At 38.1% G+C, this 18,711-nt stretch overlaps 1 protein-coding gene across 2 annotated transcripts in view; it reads left to right on the top strand.

Annotated features, from left to right (window-relative positions):
* LOC150084471 (uncharacterized) overlaps positions 1 to 18,711 on the top strand; it is a 1,198,120-nt gene that overhangs the window by 885,057 nt on the left and 294,352 nt on the right. For both annotated transcript variants that reach the window (XM_090376097.1, XM_090376096.1), the window contains one exon: positions 11,718 to 11,865. In XM_090376097.1, coding sequence (XP_090232223.1) covers positions 11,718 to 11,865 — 148 coding nt within the window. The remainder of the gene's footprint in view (positions 1 to 11,717; positions 11,866 to 18,711) is intronic.

Raw genomic sequence — 18,711 nt, 5'->3', positions numbered from 1 at the left:
ATACCCCGACATGGATAATAGCCTCTGGTCAACCTGTGTTGTGGTTCCCCTTTACTCCGACAAATGGGCGTATGTTTTTCGGAGAAGTGAGTGATCCATGCCTTCCAGTAAATTTTTCCTGTCTATGTTTACATGTTCACAGTAGCTGAATATCTGAGTGATTCCGATATTTTGCACAGTATTCAAAGAACTAGTGACAGTAGCAACGTGGGGGTGAGGTGAGGAAACTAGGATATTATATAAACTTTAAGAAGATGAAATGTTGACAGATTTTGAAAATTTGTCGAGCCTTTCACTCCGTAGAAAATGTTCTAAAATATAATGGCATACAGGCAATAATTTAAAAAAAAAAATTGTATTACCAATCTCCAAAAAAACTAGCACGAATTAAGGATGATTGCTAAAGAACTTGATGTGGAAACTACAAAGATCTGTCATGTGTTCAGGCTGCGAAGAGCAGCTTGTAAATTGCGAATGGTAATTGTGGGTTAAGGGAATTATCCTGCATTGTGCAAATATTTTGGATCAGATGCCGCCGTAGCCCAGTAAAACTTATGCAGGTGCACGAGTGCATTAGTCACATGTGCCTTGAGTGACTCGTGTTCAAGCACCCTGACTGCTGAATACGGTGCTCTTTCTTGTATTCTCTCAACCTTGTGAACTCCTCTGACGGTATTGTCGCCCTGGAGTATAAACAGGGAATTTATTTTTATTTGGGATTGTTAAAGCGACTTTTAAATCTGGAATTTTTTAACCATTTAGCACTAATGATCGACATCCTGCAGGAGCTCTCTTACATTTCAGAAGCTTTACAGATTCACTATGGCAAAAGCAGATAAATTAATTATTTGAACTATCAGTGCTATTGCTGATTTATGGAAAATATGAAGCTAAAATTAAGAGCATGTTGAAGTGGAAAGAATTTTAAGGAATCAAAATGGAAAGTAAGAACAGTAAAATTACCTCGTGACAAGCTATTAATGCAACAGGGAGATTTTAAATTAAATAAAGAAAATAATCATATACCATTGAAAGAAATTTTAAACATATTCTACCGGAAATCATGGAATTTAAAAGAACTTTTGTCTCAGTGGCAAGACTGTGAAAACTAAATAAGAAATTTGTTTTTTGATAAAATATGAAATAAAAATTAATGATTTTAGTGATTTTGTCGAAGACAGTTTATCTTTAAAATCGAGTGAAATTCCCTTTACAATTAAGAAAGCCAGAAATATCTTTGAAACCATTGCGATTAGCAGTGCTGAAACTGAGCGAGCTTTCAGCGTAATGAATAATATCATGTGAATGAATGAATAATGTTGAAAATTAAACGCATTGCAGATTATGATGACCATACATCTAAATGGAAAACCATTGCTTCAATTTGATCCGGATCGTTATGTCAATATTAATAAAGAAGTAAATTTAGTATGGCAATTTTTAAAAGAAAATTTTCTTGAATATTTGTGCAATATTTTTTTCATGTAATCTGTGATTTTTGTGTACCTTTTCTAGAACAGTTTGTTTTTTATGTAATATTTGTTTTTATATTCTAGAATGTTTTGTGATAATTTGTTATTTGTAATATGGGAAATATTTTTGTTATTTTTTTATTTGCAATATTAAAATTTTATTATGAAAAAAAATTTATCCATTATATTTCCCTAGTTGTAAAAAAAAAAAATAAAAAAGTTGTGCATCTGCCGAGCACGAGCGGATGGTTTTATGTGAAACATCCTTCGCATCACTATATGACGTCACATGGTTGTGACGTCATACTATTCAAAAATTCCAAACAGTTAGAACTTGAGATATCGTACTGGTCACGAAAAATGCATCACGCGCTCTAATCTAATCATTCTACTAGTGAGTGTCCCACACAGACTAGTTGTATGAGCGTGGGAAGCACCTCTGGCAGATGCTGCGTGTGACGTCACTTCCGTGACTGATCAGATTTACTTGTTATTTACCCCCTCCAACCCCCCCCCCCCCTCCAAAAGGATGTTTCACCTCAAAAAGTCGGCAAAAGTGCGAGCCCATTGTTAAAATATTCACCACTGGTTTTCGGTGACTCTGTTGTCAGGAAAATGGGGAGTATTGTGCAAAACGAAGGGAGGGAGTATTGTGCAAAAACAGTAGGTGAAACAGGACTAGAGTATTTCGGCCAGGGGAAAATTAATGACATTGTAGAGCAGCAGATATCATCTTTTAACGGCACAAAAGGTGATATTGTTGCACACATTGCATTAATGATATTAATAGTAGGATTACGCCAGAATTACTTAACAAGTACAGGTTAATGTTGAAAAAAAGCCAGGAGTTAGGATTGAATGTGAAAGTGTCTGCAATTCTACACAGACACTATAGGAGGGAGTATATGATGTGAGCTTTGTCAATCGATTTAGCCCTGGAAAGGTTGTGCAAGGCTCATGAGGTAGAATTTTTTGCTGCATGGTCTGTTCTTGATAACAGAAGAGTCTGCTTCTACAGGGATGGGATACACTTAAATAGAAAGGGTGCAAGAATATTTGCTGATGCTATCAAGGCAGTGTTAGGTGAGTCGGAAAACTGCTAGATTGGGGAGATGCACAGACTAATAGATTAACAGTAGCTGCTGGCAGAGGTGAAAGTGGTTCTTCGTTGCTTCTATTCGAATGAGCATTACCTTGGGAAACAAGGTGCCGGAGATTTCGGGCACTGCTGGGAATCATAGTGAAACAAGTAAATGCATGGACTGTGTTAGGGTAACTAAGAATAAGAACAGGTGCACGTATGCTTGCGTGTACACCAATGCTAGGAGTTAAGAAATAAATTTAGCGAATTTGAGGTACTTGTCAAAGGCACATATTGTTGGGATATCAGAGACGTGGTGTCACAAAGATATAAGGAATGCAGAATTGCAATTTGGGGAGTATAATGTGTACAGACAGGACAGGATAGGAAGGGAGGAGGGGTTATGCTGTTAATTAAGAAAAACGCTAAATCTAAGGAAGTGCACATAGATGGACAGTGCAACGTTGAGTCAGTTTAGTGTGAAATAAGCACTGGAAATTGAGAAATGAGAGTAGGAGTGTATTATAGGTCTAATGAGTACAATGAACAATTGTACAGAGAAATAGGATGGGCCAGTAAATCAGATTGTCTTATAATGGGGGATTTTAACTTCCCAGATATTGACTGGAACTTCTGGGTTGGTCACTCGCACACTAGCAAGGTTTTTGGGGATTTATTGAATGATTGTTTTCTACAGCAGCATGTTTGAGAGGTAACCAGAGGGTGTAATACTTTTGATCTGATTATCAGTAGTGATTTTTCATGCATTAAGAATCTGCAGATAAAGGACCCACTAGGTGGCAGTGATCACAGCGTGCTGATGTGGGATTTACTCAGAGATGTAACTACTATCAAGGGAAGGGTGTTTACTTCCATAAAGGTAGTCACCTTTATGGAAGTTGTCTCAGACAGTTTTTAAATTGTGTACAGTGGGACCAACTGATGATGTTACCAACAGCAAATTCTAAATGGGAAGTATTCAAAGAATTAATCTTGGAAGCTATTAGGCTTTTCATTACAACTAAGAAATACTGTTCAAAATTTAGTCCTAAATGGGTGTCAGATGAACTAATGAGACACGTGGCAGAGAAGAAAAATGCATGGATACATATAAATTATCAGGTGACACAGAAGCCTATGGTAGATATAAGCTAGTCTGTAATCAAGTCAGAAAGGAGATTAAGCAAGGGAAGGCAGATTATGAGAAGTCTTTGGCAAAGCATGCTAAGAAAAACAGCAAGGACTGCTTTACTTATATAAACCATAAAAGTATGGGGTTAAATCAGATTGGTCCACTTGATTTCGATGGTTCGACTGTTGATCTTGCTCAGATAGCTGATAATCTGAGTGAGTATTTTGCATGTACATTCATCCAGGAGGAGTTATTAGGGAAGAAAATGCCAGAAGTTTATCAAACAGTAACAGGGTGGGTGCTTAATGATTTTGTAATCACTGGGGCAAAGTGGAGGGAAAATTGTTAAAGTCAAACATTGAGGAAGCCACCTGGAATGGATGGGATCTATCCAGTTATATTAAGAAAGGCAACGAAGGAAGTATGCAAACCCTTAGCCATAATTATGAGAGATTCCTTGGAATCAGCGGAGGTCCCCATGGACTGGAGATGTGCGAATGTGACATCTGTTCGCAAAGGGTGACACCATTAATTATAGACCTGTTAATTTAACTTCTGTTACAGAGAAATTAATGGAGGCACTGATTGAATCATCTAGACCAATGATTCCCAAACTATTACCGGAACTTAAAAAGAATTTTATCCGGACCGCTTGTATTTCAATTAGATCTAAAAAAATTAATGTTTATATTAGATCACAATAAAATTCCAGCACCGTGTACAGACGATCAGATAAATAGGTACTTCCCTGTTGTACGAAAAGGCATGGAAATGATTTGCTAAAAAAGTTTTAAAAAATTTGCAATAAACCTTTAAGTTTATTTCAAACTTGTAAATAAATTTGTAGAAGTTGTTGTAGACATTGACAGCTTATATAAATTCAAGGCAGAACTAGAGAAACTGGTATGAATGATAGGTGAAATGGGAAGGGTGTTTTTTTTTTTTTTTTTTTGCTGATGCTGTATAAGTCTGCTTTCTTGCATCATATGCCCCCACTAGTGCTATTTTCTATCAGAAAAGGCAAGGAAATTTATTCGGATGATTACTCATCACTAGGGTTGACTGTGGAATAAAAGGTAAGGCAGTGAACTTGCTATATGAATGTGTATTTATCCCAATGGTAATGTACAGTGTATCAATTTGGTTTGAGTGCTAAGTCAAATTCTTTGCTAGGAAGCTCAGTTCCATTCAAAGAGTAGTGCTCCTTAGGATGTGCATTGCATTCCAGGACTGTTTGACCCTGCTTTTCATGTTGTGACTGGAAAATTTCCTATTGATCTGCATTTGGTGTTTTGTGATTGGCTTACTCCATCTGCCATGGCATTTCCGCCTCTTTTCTGAATATAGAGTTGGGTATCTTTTCAGATCCGAAGAAGGAAATGCCAAAACCTTGGATGCTTTGGTAAATGCCTGGCATGAGCATTGGAGTGTTTTTCACAAAGGAGAGGATGGATTACACAAAATTTTTTCCCAGATATAAGAAATACTGATATAGTCATTGTAAGTTTCAATGGTTTGCACCAAACTTACAAGCTATGTTCCTATTGACTGTTCATGGTACGATTAATGCAAAGTTGCACAATTTAGGAATAGTAGTAGATCCATGTGATGCAAGAAAGCAAGCGTATGAGCTTATGTAGCATCAGCCAAAAAAAAAAAAATTTTCAAACATCCATTCCCTCTAAAAGTTGGTCCAGTTCCTCCTTGAATTTATTTAAGTTACCAGCTTCCACAACGACAGGTGGAAGTTTCTTCCTGCAATCCGTGTGCTGGCTAAAGGCAAATTTCCACACATCTATTCTATCACTGTCTGGCAGATCTCACCCATACTTTCTTCTAAAGTTTTACTGAACTGTAACCAGCGATTTTGTTTAATGAAACCACAAAACACACTGAACTCTCTCCTTCATCGATACCATTTTGATACTGGCAATTTCAGCGATGTATCCATTGTAGCGATTGCATCACTACCTAGATCGTCTACGGGTCGTGCAACTGTACAGTGTAAAAAAACTCTAAGCATTGGCCTTCATTATGATACAAGGTGCAAATTTCTATCTAGCATAGTTTTTTTTTTTTTTTTTTTTTAAGTTATAATTTTTCTTAATCGGGGAAAGGCTTTATGCTCACCCTATAATAATAATATACCTTCATCAGTGTCATCGATAAATACAGGAAACAACACTGGGCTCAACACCGAACCCTGGGGGACTCCACTAATTACATTAGTCCAAGAAGAGCAGTACTCTTTTTGATTATCACTTTGTGATTCTCCCATTCAACCATTCTTTTATCCATTGCAGCAATTTGCCCTTACACCCTACTACTTTAATTTGTTCAGTAATTTCCCATATGAAACAGTATCAAAAGCCTCCCTAAGATCCAAGAGTATGATATCAAAATTATTTTTTGCTTCCTGTTCCTTTGTCACCACATCATAGTATCCAATCAAATTTGTCAGACAAGACCCCTTAACAGATCCATTCTATGTCTGAACTGAACTGCAGTCTTGTCCAGAAGTTAAAATAATAGGTCTGTAATTGCTCATGTCACCCTTTGATCCCCTTTTTGAATTGGGGACTCATTTGCACATCTCCAGTACATGGGGACCTCCTCGAGTCCAAGGAAGCTTTTGTAATTATTGTTAAGAGTTTGTTTGCTTCCTTTTCTGCCTCCTTTAATATAACTTGATAGATCCCATCCACCCCAGGTACCTTTTTTATGTTCAATTTTAACAATTTATCTTTCTCTTTGCTCTCAGTTATTACAAAATCATTTAGCTCCATGCTACAGTTTGATTAGCTGCTGGCCTCCACTTCCCTTTAGACATTCCTTATTATTATTAGCCATATGGTACAAGGAAGCCTGAGGCTTATGCTGCACCAGCCAAAAAAAAAAAAAAAAAAAACTGAGAGAGAGAGAGAGAAGTAGAAAGGAATCAACAAGAAGAGAAGAATGATGATATCCAGCTCAGAACCCTGGGTTTGCCAAGCCCATACTCACCAGATGTGAACCCCCTGGGGTTAATTTGTGAATGTAGATGCAAAATACTCATTAAGTTTGTCAGCTACCTCAGCAGGCTCATCAATCGAACCATCTATATCAATTGGACCAATCTGATTCATCCCATTCAATCTAGAGTTTACATAAGTAAAGAAGTCTTTGCTGCTTGTCTTTCTATCCTCTGCTGAAGATTTCTCATAATCTGCCTTCACTTGACTCACCTCCTTTGTGACTTGATTACAGACTAGCTTGTGTCTACCATAGTCTTCTGTGTCACCTGATAATTTATATGCATCCCATGCAATTTTCTTATCCTGCTCCCACAAATCTCATTAGTTCATCTGCCTTCCATTTAAGCCTAAACTTTGAACAGTATTTGTTTGTTGGGAAAAAATGCCTAGTGACTTCCACGATTACTTCCTGGAATGCTTCCCATTTAGAATTTGCTGTTGGTAACATCATCACTTGATCTCATTGTATAGAATTTAAAGACTGTCTGAGATCACTGTAGTAGTTACCTTTACGAAAGCAAAAACCTTTGCCCCTGATGGTAGTTACATCTTTAAATAAAACCCACATCAGCACACTGTGGTCACTTCCACCTAGTGGTTCCTTTATCTGCAGGGTCTTAATTCCTGAAGAATCTCTGCTAATAATCAGATAGAGTATTACTCCCTCTACTTGCCTCTTGAACATGCTGCTGTAGAAAACAATAATCCAGAAAAGCCTTGCTGGTGTGCAAGTTACCACCCCACAAGTTGCAGTCAATATCTGGGGAGTTAAAATCCTCCATTATAAGATAGTCTGATTTACTGGCCCAATCTATTGCTCTGTGTAGTTGTTCATTATACTCATCAGTCATTAGGCCTATAACACACTCCTAGTCTCAGTTTTGCTTTTCCAGTGTTTATGTTACACTAAACTGACTCAATATTCCACTGTCCACCCATGTTAGCTGGGTGCACTCCCTTAGATTTTGTGTTTTTTAACTAACAGCATGACCTCTCTCTCCCCTTTCTGTCCTGTCAATCCTTTTTGTACACATTGTGCTCCCCAAATTTCAATTCTGTATTCCTTATCTCTGTGTGACTCCACGTCTTTGAAATCCCAACAGTATCTGCCTTCAGTGTCTTCACCAGCACCTCAAATTCGTCAAATTTATTTACTGTACTCCTAGCTTTGGTGTACATGCAAGTATACAAGCTCCCATTCTTACTCTTGGTTATCCTAATACAGCCCATGTATTTACTTTTTCCAGGACTGCTGGGGATTTCCCAGCAGTCTTAGAACTCCCCAGCACCTCTCTTTCCAGGCTGCTGCTCATTCCTAAACAAACAGTGAAAGAATCATTTCACTGATGTCTGCGGTACTGTTAATGTATTAGTCTGTGAATCTCCTCAACCTAGCAGTTTTCCGATCCACCTACCACTACCTCGATATCATCAGCAAATATTCTCCTATTTAATTGTATCATATGCCTGTATGGCAGTAGGCTGTGAGGCCATTCTGCTCGATAAACAGGAGATCGTCTTGACTTTCCAGGCCTTTGCTACTGATTTTTTTTTTTTTTTTTTGTTAGGCGGAAGACTTCTGCATCTGGAAGCCCTGGATTGGTAGTGTGCAATGGTATGGTATGGTGCTGGGTTACCTAAAGCTCTGTGCAATTGTTCTGAAAGGCATCAATTTGGTGGAGGCGCGAGTCTGATATATCCACTACAACTGCAGCTCGTTGTGCTGGCTTTTCTGTTCCCAACAGTTCCTTGTGCTTCTGGCTTTCCAACAGACTAAACAGATGAAGTTTAGACTTGTCTGATACTTCGTTATTTATTTTTTATGTATTTTGATTCTCTTTGGGTTTTTTTTTTTTTTTTTTTTTTCCATGTATATCTGTTTTGGTCGTGTCATTTCTTTCTCATGCACGCACATCCACGTCATTAAAGGCATGCACCTCATGATATTTTAGAGTTATACATTTTAAGAGTGAAGTTGTAACTTGCTTCAGATGAAAATTTGGCACCATTTTCATCTGAAGAAAGAAAGAAAGCAAAAAAAGAGTGTGATACCGTTGTTGCAATGAGCTACATACATATTCTTATGTATGTAGCTGATTGCATGTTGTGGAAACACTTGTTTATATACTCTGGTACAGCCACCAAGTTAATCTTGGTTCACTCAAAGAACTTAGTCTCCTGACAACTCTGCTACATCAGGTTTGCTTCTGACTGTTGCAGCTCCATGCTCAGTTTCATTAGAAACTGATGGGGAGATGAGCTAACAGCCATCTTAAGGAAGGCACATACACATGATCATTTGGTAGTATTTTATACCTTCTAGCACTCTATCATTTCTAGGGTTAATTCTAACTGATGATCAGATTTGTAGGCCACAATATCCTGCAATCAGAGGAATATCTGATTTCAGTAGTATTTATATGTAAATACAAAACTTGAACAACTCTTTAATCTGCTTCACTAATTTGATTTTTCTTGCACATATTTGTAAATATTTTCTCTTGTTTAATTTTAACTATTGTTTGTACTACTTGGCATATGATGTATACAGAGTATCTCAAAACTATACCTACAAACTTTCGGGGAAAATATGGAAGTCATCTAAACAAACCAATAAAAGTCTTGATAAAAAATGAGCAAGGAAAAAATCATTTCACTCTTTCTGTTAGGGACCAGTAAGTCGAATGTTCTCTGATGTACAAGTCATATTTACATCATGCAGTCATCTTTTATAAAAGGTGCTCAGAGTGATGATCTTCTATTTGAATGCAAGCTTTGCCACATTTTCTTGTCAGAATTTGCACAAGTTCAAATATCCCTGGGGTTTCTTTGATTCTCTCACTACCACTTTAAGACTTTCTCTAACTTGTTGGATGTTATCAACAGGACTTGAATACACTAAGCATTTTAAGTCACCCCATAGAAAGAAGTCCAAACGGTAAAGTCCAGTGACCTAGATGGCCAAGCGGTGGGTCCGCCATGTCCCATCCACCTGTTGTTGAAATGTTTATTCAACAAATCCTAACATTCTAAAGAAAATGAGGGCCATGCTCCATCATGCATGAATCACATGTGATGAATTTCCAGAAGAGATGCATCCGCCAAAAGTTCTGATAGCTCATGTTACAGCAAAAAATATAATGTATCCTCTATAAGAAGAGAAATAGCCTTGCTGAAAGAATGGCAGAAATGTCAAAGAAATCCTCACTTGCCCATACATCAGGATTGCAACCCCCAGAAGCCGGAGAGATTGAAGTCTAGGAACCCCTCATGGAAGCTAGGCGAGAAACTTATCAAGTCACATTTTAATGCTGACCAGACCTGGTGCGAAGACTGGACTACTTCAAATCCCGACCACCTGAGCTTAGTCAGTGATCCATGCAGAGCTGTTCCAGGTTTCAACTTACCAAGAAAGGAATGGACATCCCTGAACAGAATCCGAACAAATCACGGAAGATGCAAGTTTTGGCTGCATAAGTGGGGAAAAACTGAAAACCCATTCTGCGACTGTGACAACGTGCCCCAGACCATCCAGCATGTCATCTCGGAGTGCCCAAAGAGGAGATTTGAAGGCTCCATCCAAGATCTACATAGTGTTACTGATGATGCTATTAAGTGGCTGAATAAACTGGACATTACATTTTAATTCATCAAATGTTACTTATAATTTTTTTCTGTAAATATTGTTTTTAGGCTTATTGTAATTTATTTATTTATTTTTTGACATTGTTACAAATGTATCCTCATTTTTTGCCATACGAAATAATAATAACAGCAAAAAAAAAAAAAAAAAGCGGATAACAAAATAGTTCAGTCAGCCGCAGAAAATACAAGGTGGAGTCTATCTCCCCAGATACCTGCCTACATGTTTATGGTGAATTTTTGCTGCTATACTGTGGTGACATAAGGATTTTCTTGGGTCCAAACATGAGTGTTATGGAAGTTCCTAACACCCTCTAGAGTGAAGCCCTTCATCAGTGAATAAAACTGTACTCGAGAGCTGTGGATTTTCCAAACACTTATGCAGAATCTGTTGACTGTTGCAAAATCATTAATGGTCAAAGATTGCGCACACTGCAGATGTGCAATCTCTGATAGGGTTATAAAAATTATTCATGTAGAATCTGCCAAACCATTTTATGACTAACATTTTCTGCGAAAGAGATCCTCCTTGTAGGATTTTCTGCAACTGTTTTTAGGACTCTTTCTTCTAATTCTGAAGTTCAAGCTGTACTGCCATTTATGCACCATTTCTTGGAAATGCTGATGAATTGCTGTGAATACATGACTATCTGGATGCCTTCTGTTTGGGTAAGCTCTTCAGTATAATTGTGCAACCTGATGCTCTTTCCTGTTTGCACACCTATACATGAAGTGGATATCAGTCATCTCTTCAAATGAGAAAGTCTGAAGAGGTACGAAAGGAATCACTTAATATGAAGCTACCCAGAAACACAGAACTCAAGAAAAAAACGTCGCTGCATACAGAATATCATGAAAATTGATGTTAAATCACAATGTTGTGCAAAATGTTTGCAAACATTTCAGTCGATAATGAAGTATCAACACAATTAGCACCATACTTGTTTCGGTCTTCTTTGTCATAGTACTGAGTATTGTGCTGGTTTAGGAATAATGTTTTGAAGTTTAATGTTTCTGTAATGACTGTCACTTTCATACAGCACTGACCTTAGAATAATAATAAAAAAAAAAAGTTTCTCAATGTCCCTATGGTGGCTGCTATAGCCAAGTGGTCAGGTGCGAGGGTGCATGGTGTCTTGAGTGACCAGGAGTTCAAGCCCATGGCCACTAAATACGGTTTCTTGTATTCTTTCTGTCTTGTGAACTCCTGACCGTCTGGTCATCCCAGAGTATAAATAGAAAATTTATTTGTTTATTTACATAGTTGCAATATATGAATGAAGTGTTATATAAAAATTCATATTAAAAAAAAAGTAATATATATTTAAATGTTTATAAAAATCAGTTTCAATCATATTTTATTGTTATTCTTGCAGCACTACAAACAGGTAGTAACACAAGTGGAATCTATAGGCTACAGGTTGCACAAGATAAATATGTTCATGTGCATACTAAAAGTAAGCACTTCAATTGCAATCAAGCTAATGAACAAGAATTTATTATGGCTACTCACTCAATAATCAGGTAAGAACAAATTATATATGAATAAATTTTGTTTTATTTATTTTTTTTTATTATAATGTTTTACTACTCCCTGTTGTTGAACTTTGTGTTGTGGTATCTAAGTTGAATCCTAAAAAGTGACCTGGACACTTTTTAGGATTGCTAAAAGACACACTTTTTCATGAGCTCTACCCTAATATTTTGTTAAATCTTTACAGAAATTGGGAAATATTTTAAAGAGATGTTAAATCTTTACAGAAGTTTTCAGAAATTGGGAAATATGCCTCTTGGAAGGCATATTTCCCAATTTCTGAAAACAGGCACTGCTTAAAATTATTCAGAAACTGGAAAAACCTAATACTGACCCAAAAGCGTACCACCCAATCTGTTGGCAAACGTGGGAAGGCTGTTTGAAAGAATGATTGATCCCAGAATCCAAACTATCCTAATCTATCCTAAACCCTATACTTCCTCCAACGTGCATGGGGAGTCCAACATCGACCTCACCCCCAGTTTCTAATCACATTGCAGAGTGGGATGTGCTTAAATACATTTCTAACAGTGACCACTGTGCCATCTCCTTCACTATCACACCTGCAGCACCAAAGAACAATGGCAACAATCTGGAGGACCTTTTTTTAGAAGATTGTCAATTCGAAACATTAATTGGGCTAAATTTAGATCATCTCTAAATGCACAAAGTGCACACTCCTCATACTCCTTGGTGGACACAGGAACTTAGCAATCTCGGAAAACAAACACATGTAGCATGGAGAGCCTTTCAACGACACGGGAACTGGCCTGATCCTGAAGTTAATACTCTCAGGCAAGAGTACAAGCAGAAGTGAAAAATCTGCCATAAAGCTTGTTTGTTTTGTTATTTGGTTTTTAGGAACATTAGCAACTAAGGCCATATTGTTCCGGGGATGTGCGGTGGTCATTCCCTGACCTTTCTGCATCCTCCGTATTTGGTGGTCACGGGTTCAAACCCCGGCCTAATCAAAAAGTGTGTGCTATGCACTGCTGCTCCTGCTCACCTGGCTACGGAGGCGCCCTGCCATAAAGCCTTTGCGCAGAACAAATTGAGGTCTTGGACACAATTGGTTTCCTAAGCACGCAACAATCACCCATGGGGACTCATATACAAGATCTGTAGGAACAAAATTATCTACCCAAATATATACATGGTCCTTGAGGTTGTCACAGACATTCTCTCAGATGTGCCAGACGAGCAGTACTTGCTACCTGGAAGTCTAAAACGCCGATGAAACTTTATATTCGGGTGACATTCAAGTCAAGTGGACCCAATTTTGGCAAAGTCCGGATGGTCTGTAACAGCCAAATCCTCTGCTTGCACCTTCACGATGGTGGGACTGTTAGTAGTCCTGGGTATAACTTCCATGAACAAGAACACTGTGGGTGACCACCTAGGTGTGAACCAACGTAAGCAGGGCTCAAGGTGTGACGACCACACACACCACACAGAGGAATGCCACCCCTCTGTGTTACCAGGCAATACTAGGTGGTAGATGACTCATCAACCGGTGCAGTACCACCACTTTGCTTATTAGAGGCTTGAAGTGGTGGAACTCATGTTTAGTCTCCAGAGCTAAGGTCCAATCACCCCTTCCCCATCTCTTCCATCATGCAATATGACTGATGACTTTTTAGGTTATGATGAACATCATGACAAGATTCAATCTGCCTTACTTTTCAGGATGCAGCTCTAAGATGGTGTTTGCAGGCTGGGGGCTAGTTAGTACACCGAACCAAACCTATTGGTAACTCTTTAGGAGGCTTCCGAATCAGCTAGTGTAATCTTGCTACCTCTACTCTGCCGGATAGTGACTGGAGAGAGTCCGAGTAGTGTGTATACGAGGGGGGGGGCATTGTTGAGGCCACGTTATGTCAAGGATCTGGGTATATTCTTACCATGTGTACACCATATCCAAAAATTTCATTGCCTCATACAGCATGTCCCCTACTTTTTCTTACTATTGAATACATCATGAATTGTCAAACTAATAAATTAAGCTTATCTGCGATAAGATCTAAACCTCCCAAACACTTCCTAGTTCATTTCCCAAATATGTGGTCTCAATTCTAATCTCAACGATGTCCATTTCCACTTGCAGTCTGCCAAACCTCATGTACTTTTTCTGACAGAATCTCAGTTATCGGTTGATTCAACTACTCTCATCTCTGTTGCCCAAATTATTCGCTGGATTCCTTTCTCCTCAAAGGTGGTACTTGTGCATATGTCCTTTTTGATCTTCTCTGGCTTAAATCTCCCTACCTCATTATGTTAAATTCATCTGTTGTCTCTACCGTTCTCCAAACTCCACTAAACACTTGGAGCTCTTTGACTTCCTCTCTTTGCAACTTGACTTTCTCCAGTCCAACTTTCCTAACAATGAGGTAATATTCCTTGGTGATTTTAATGTTCACAGCTCCAGCTGGCTTCCGTTTTCTTGTCACACCGACCCAGCTGGTCGAGATGCTGAGGCTTTTGCAATTACTAATGACATAGCACAGATTGTTCATTTACCTACAAGAATACCGGACAATCCTAACTATGCAGCCAACACACTTGATCTTTTTTTCACATGCAACCCTTGTACAGGGTCGAAAATCTTGTCGTTTAGGCACCTCAGATCATAACTAGGTGATTGTCTCTTCTCCATTGGAGCCTTTATCTCATGGCTATTCCCAACCTCATATTGTTTGACATTACAAGAATGAAAAATGGGATGACCTGCGAGATTTCTTTTCCTTGATTGGATTGCTGTTTCAAAACTTCTGATGCCATTGTTCATATCAGTGAAATTATTCTTGTAGGAATGGAATCCTTTGTTCCATACTCCACTTTAAAATCTTATCCTTTATCTAAACCTTGGTTTTCCAATAAATGTGCTAAGACTGTTCAAGAGAAGAAAGTTGCATATTGTAATTGGCTTGTTTCCAATTCTTCAGTTTCATTTTCTGCCTACACCAAAGCTGGCAACAGTTGTGAAGCAGTTATTAATCAGTCCAAACTAGATTTTGAGCAGTCTAAGAGTAGAAAACTTGCTTCTTGCCAAAGCTATTGGCCGCAACTTTTGCCCATCTCTGTCAAAACCAGATAATTCTGTTGTCACTTCAGCCAACGATAAAGCTGACCTGCTAGCATCCCATTTTTCTTCCAACTCATGTATTAATGATCTTGGTAAAACACCTCCCACCCTTCCCAACATGCTCCATTCAATGCCTCCTGTGGTCTTCCGTCAAAAGGATGTGAAAGGAATTTTGACAAATCTTGTGCTATAAAAGCTCCAGTTCCTGATTGTATTTCTCTACTTGTTCTCAAAACCTCTGCTCCTGATCTTACTTACTATCATTTGCCGCCTTTTTTCACTTTCTTATTCCAACGGTGTTTTTCCATCTTCTTGGAAATTTGCTGATATCCAGCAAGTTCCTAAAAAGGGTGACAAATCCCTCCCATCCAATGATCGTCCCATTGCAATTTTTTCTACTCTTTCTAAAGTAATGGAGAAATCAATTAACCGCCAACTCTTAAAACCACCTAGAAACCTTGCTAGAATCTGAACTTACTAGAACCGTCTGACTAGAATATCAACAGGGTCAATCCACTGGTGATATTCTGGCTTATGTTACTCATTTATGGACAAATTCAATGGAAAAGTTGGGTGGAACACAAGCAGTTGCGTTTCACATCTCAGAGGCTTTCGATCATGTTTGGCATAAAGGTCTTCTAAACAAGCTTCCATCTTATGGTTTGCTAACTGTTTTTTGTAATTGGTTATCCAGTTTTCTCTCTGATCGCTCACTGAGGGTGATTGTAGATGGCTCTCTGTCTTCTAACTTCTCCACTAATTCCGGTGTCCCCCAAGTTTCAGTTCTTTCCCCTACTCTTTTCCTCTTGTATATTAATGACCTTCTTCCATTGCCTGGAAATCCTATCCATAGTTTTGCGATGGTAGCACAGTGCATTGCACTTTCCATTTTGAGAAACCTTGCCCTGCTCAATCAACTTCTCGAAAATCTGCTACCAATTCCTTAAATGCCGATCTTCAGGTAATTCTCGAGTGGGTAATTCTACAGTGAAAACAACTTAGTTGATTTCAATCCTTCTAAAACCTCAGTCTTGTCTTATATCTCGCAAAAAGGATTCTTCTGCTCCTATGCTTATCTTTGGTGACACCCCGATTTCTAGGCATAATGATATATCTCTTTTGGGGATTACCCTGACTTCTAATCTCTCTTGGCACAATCACATTACAAATATTGCTTCCTCTGCATCTAAAAAACTTGGTTTTCTCTTTCGCTCTTGGCATTACTTTTCTTCTAAGCAGCTGTTCACTCTGTACAAATTGCAAATCCGCCTACCATGCAATATTGTTCCCACATCTGGGGTGGTGCTCCCAAAACCTCTCTCAGGCTTCTTGATTCCATTCAGAAGATGGCAATTGGGTTAATTAATGATTCATCTCTAACAGAGTCTCTCCACTCGCTGTCTCATGGACGTACTGTTTCTGCTGCATGCCTCTTCTTCAGATACTTACATGGGCACTGTTCTTCTGAATTGGCGTCTATAATTCCCACTCTCTCTTTCAAAACAGTCCGAACACGTGCTGCCACCAGCCAACGTCCATTTACTGTCCAACTTCAAACCCACAGAACCACCTTTTCATCTTCCTTGTTTATTCATTCAACTGCCGTTTTCTGGAACAACCTTCCTTTATACGTATTTCCTGAAAATTACAGTCTACTGAAGTTAAAGTCCAGTGTCAACAAATATCTTCTTTCATCTTCTCAACCTCCAACCCAAGCACGGTACTAAGTAGTATAGGTTCTAATACCTCTCGTGTTTGGGGTTTACATAAAAAAAAAAGAAAAAAAAGAAAAAGAAATCTTACTAACTTACTACTGGAACTAAGTCTGATATACGAATGAACTCTACTGCTTCTGTGACTTGCCTTAATTTGCTCACTGATCACGGACACAAAAAAGCAGCTGACTGATGCTGCTTCTCAGTATATATTAATACTTCTCAGTACAACTCAGCAACGAGAAGTACTATTCAATTAATCCCTTTAGCTCTTAATTCATGCTACAGCACAAATTCTCAAATTGCCTAAAGGCCAGAGGTGCGAATATGTGGTAGTAGTAAATATATATATAGCAAGTGTGTTGCGCGCGTGCACTTTATTCTTCTTCGTAATTCAGTGCTTTCATACAACTTCAGTGTGTTTTTCATTCTTCTGCTGGCGCCTCCATAGCCAGGTGGGCAGGAGCAGCAGTGCGTAGCACACGCTTCTTGATTAGACCGGGGTTCGAGCCCGTGTCCACCAAATATGAAGGATGCGGAAAGGTCAGGGAATGACCACCGCATATCCCTGGGGAAATATGGCCTTAGTTGCTAATGCTCCTAAAAACCAAAACAACAACAACAACATTCTTCTGCTACTTTTTCTCTTGCAGGTTTATTATTATTATCATTGTTTTTAAGAAGAAAAAAAATACATATTTTACCATGGACAACTGGGTAATCAGAACAGAAAGGCCGAGGAGTGACGACAATAATATTGCTACAGGTACATCAGAACCTAATAAGGTAAGAAATAGAATATCGTGTGAAAATTTGGACACTAACGTTATTTCAAGTGAAGCGCAACCACCAATTTCTGGTAGAGAGCTATCATATTCCAAATCAAAAGGAACGAAAAAAGAATAGAAAATATCAAGAGGAATTTATCTACAGTGTTGTTGATGATGAGCAACGTCCTTCGTATGTAATATGCTACGAAAAACTGGCTAACGAAAACATGAAACCTGTTAAATTAAAAAGACACTTGCATACGAAAAATCCAGATCTAATAATAAAAAACTGAATCCTTTTTTCAAAAGCCATGCCGACGCCATACAAGGTCAGAAATATTTCATGAAGAAACATACGGCAGTTCCTTGTAAAGCTTTAAGAGCATCGTTAGAAGTTTTGTATTTAATAGGAAAAAATTTGAAACCACATACTATTTACTATTGCTGAATCCCTCGTTCTTCCTGCTGCAATAAAAATGATTTCAATTATGCATGGAGAAAAGTACATCAACGATTTAAAAACTATTCCTCTGTTCAGAGACACAGTCTCGTGGTATATTGCAGTTATCGTGGACAACATAAAATTCAATTTATTAAATCGATTGAGAGAATGTGTCAGATACTGCTACGAGGGAGATATTTTGGAGGATTTTCTATTTTGCAAAGCTTCAGAAGGAAGAACGATGGGCGAAAATAGTTTTGATGTTATAAATATTTTCTTTCAGATAATCTGACGTGGAAGAACTGTGTTGCGATTTGTACTGATGGTGCGGCTGCATTAACAGGAGAAAATAAAGGTTTAAAGGGCAAAGTAAAGGAAGTTGCTCCAAATACAGTTTTTAATCATTGCATTATATATAGGGAAGCATTAGTAGCAAAGGAAATGCAAACTGATTTGTACAAAGTTTTGAAAGATGCAGTAAGTATGATCAACTTTATTAAAAGTAGAAGCTTAAATAGCAGACTTTTCACTATACTTTGTAATGAAATGGGATCTGCTTACGAAATGCTTCCTTTGTATACGAAAGTGAGGTAGTTGGCCAGTTGTAAAGTGTTGCGACATCTTTTTGATCTCAAACATGAAGTTTTATTGTTTTTATCAGATACAAATCAGGACTTTGCTCAATTGTTTACAAATCAAAGATGGCTTGGAAAACTTAGTTACCTTGTTGATATATTTGAAAAACTTAATGATTAAAATTTAAGTGTTCAAGGACTGGGAACAAATATCTTAATACTCAGTGATAAAATAGAAACTTTCAAAAAGAA

The sequence above is a fragment of the Mastigoproctus giganteus genome, chromosome 6 (assembly GCF_048544385.1).
Source record: "Mastigoproctus giganteus isolate SK-2022 chromosome 6, ASM4854438v1, whole genome shotgun sequence".
In the NCBI taxonomy this organism is placed as follows: domain Eukaryota; kingdom Metazoa; phylum Arthropoda; class Arachnida; order Uropygi; family Thelyphonidae; genus Mastigoproctus; species Mastigoproctus giganteus.
The sequence above is the reverse complement of the archived record's forward strand: the minus strand, read 5'-3'. Positions and strand labels throughout refer to the sequence as shown.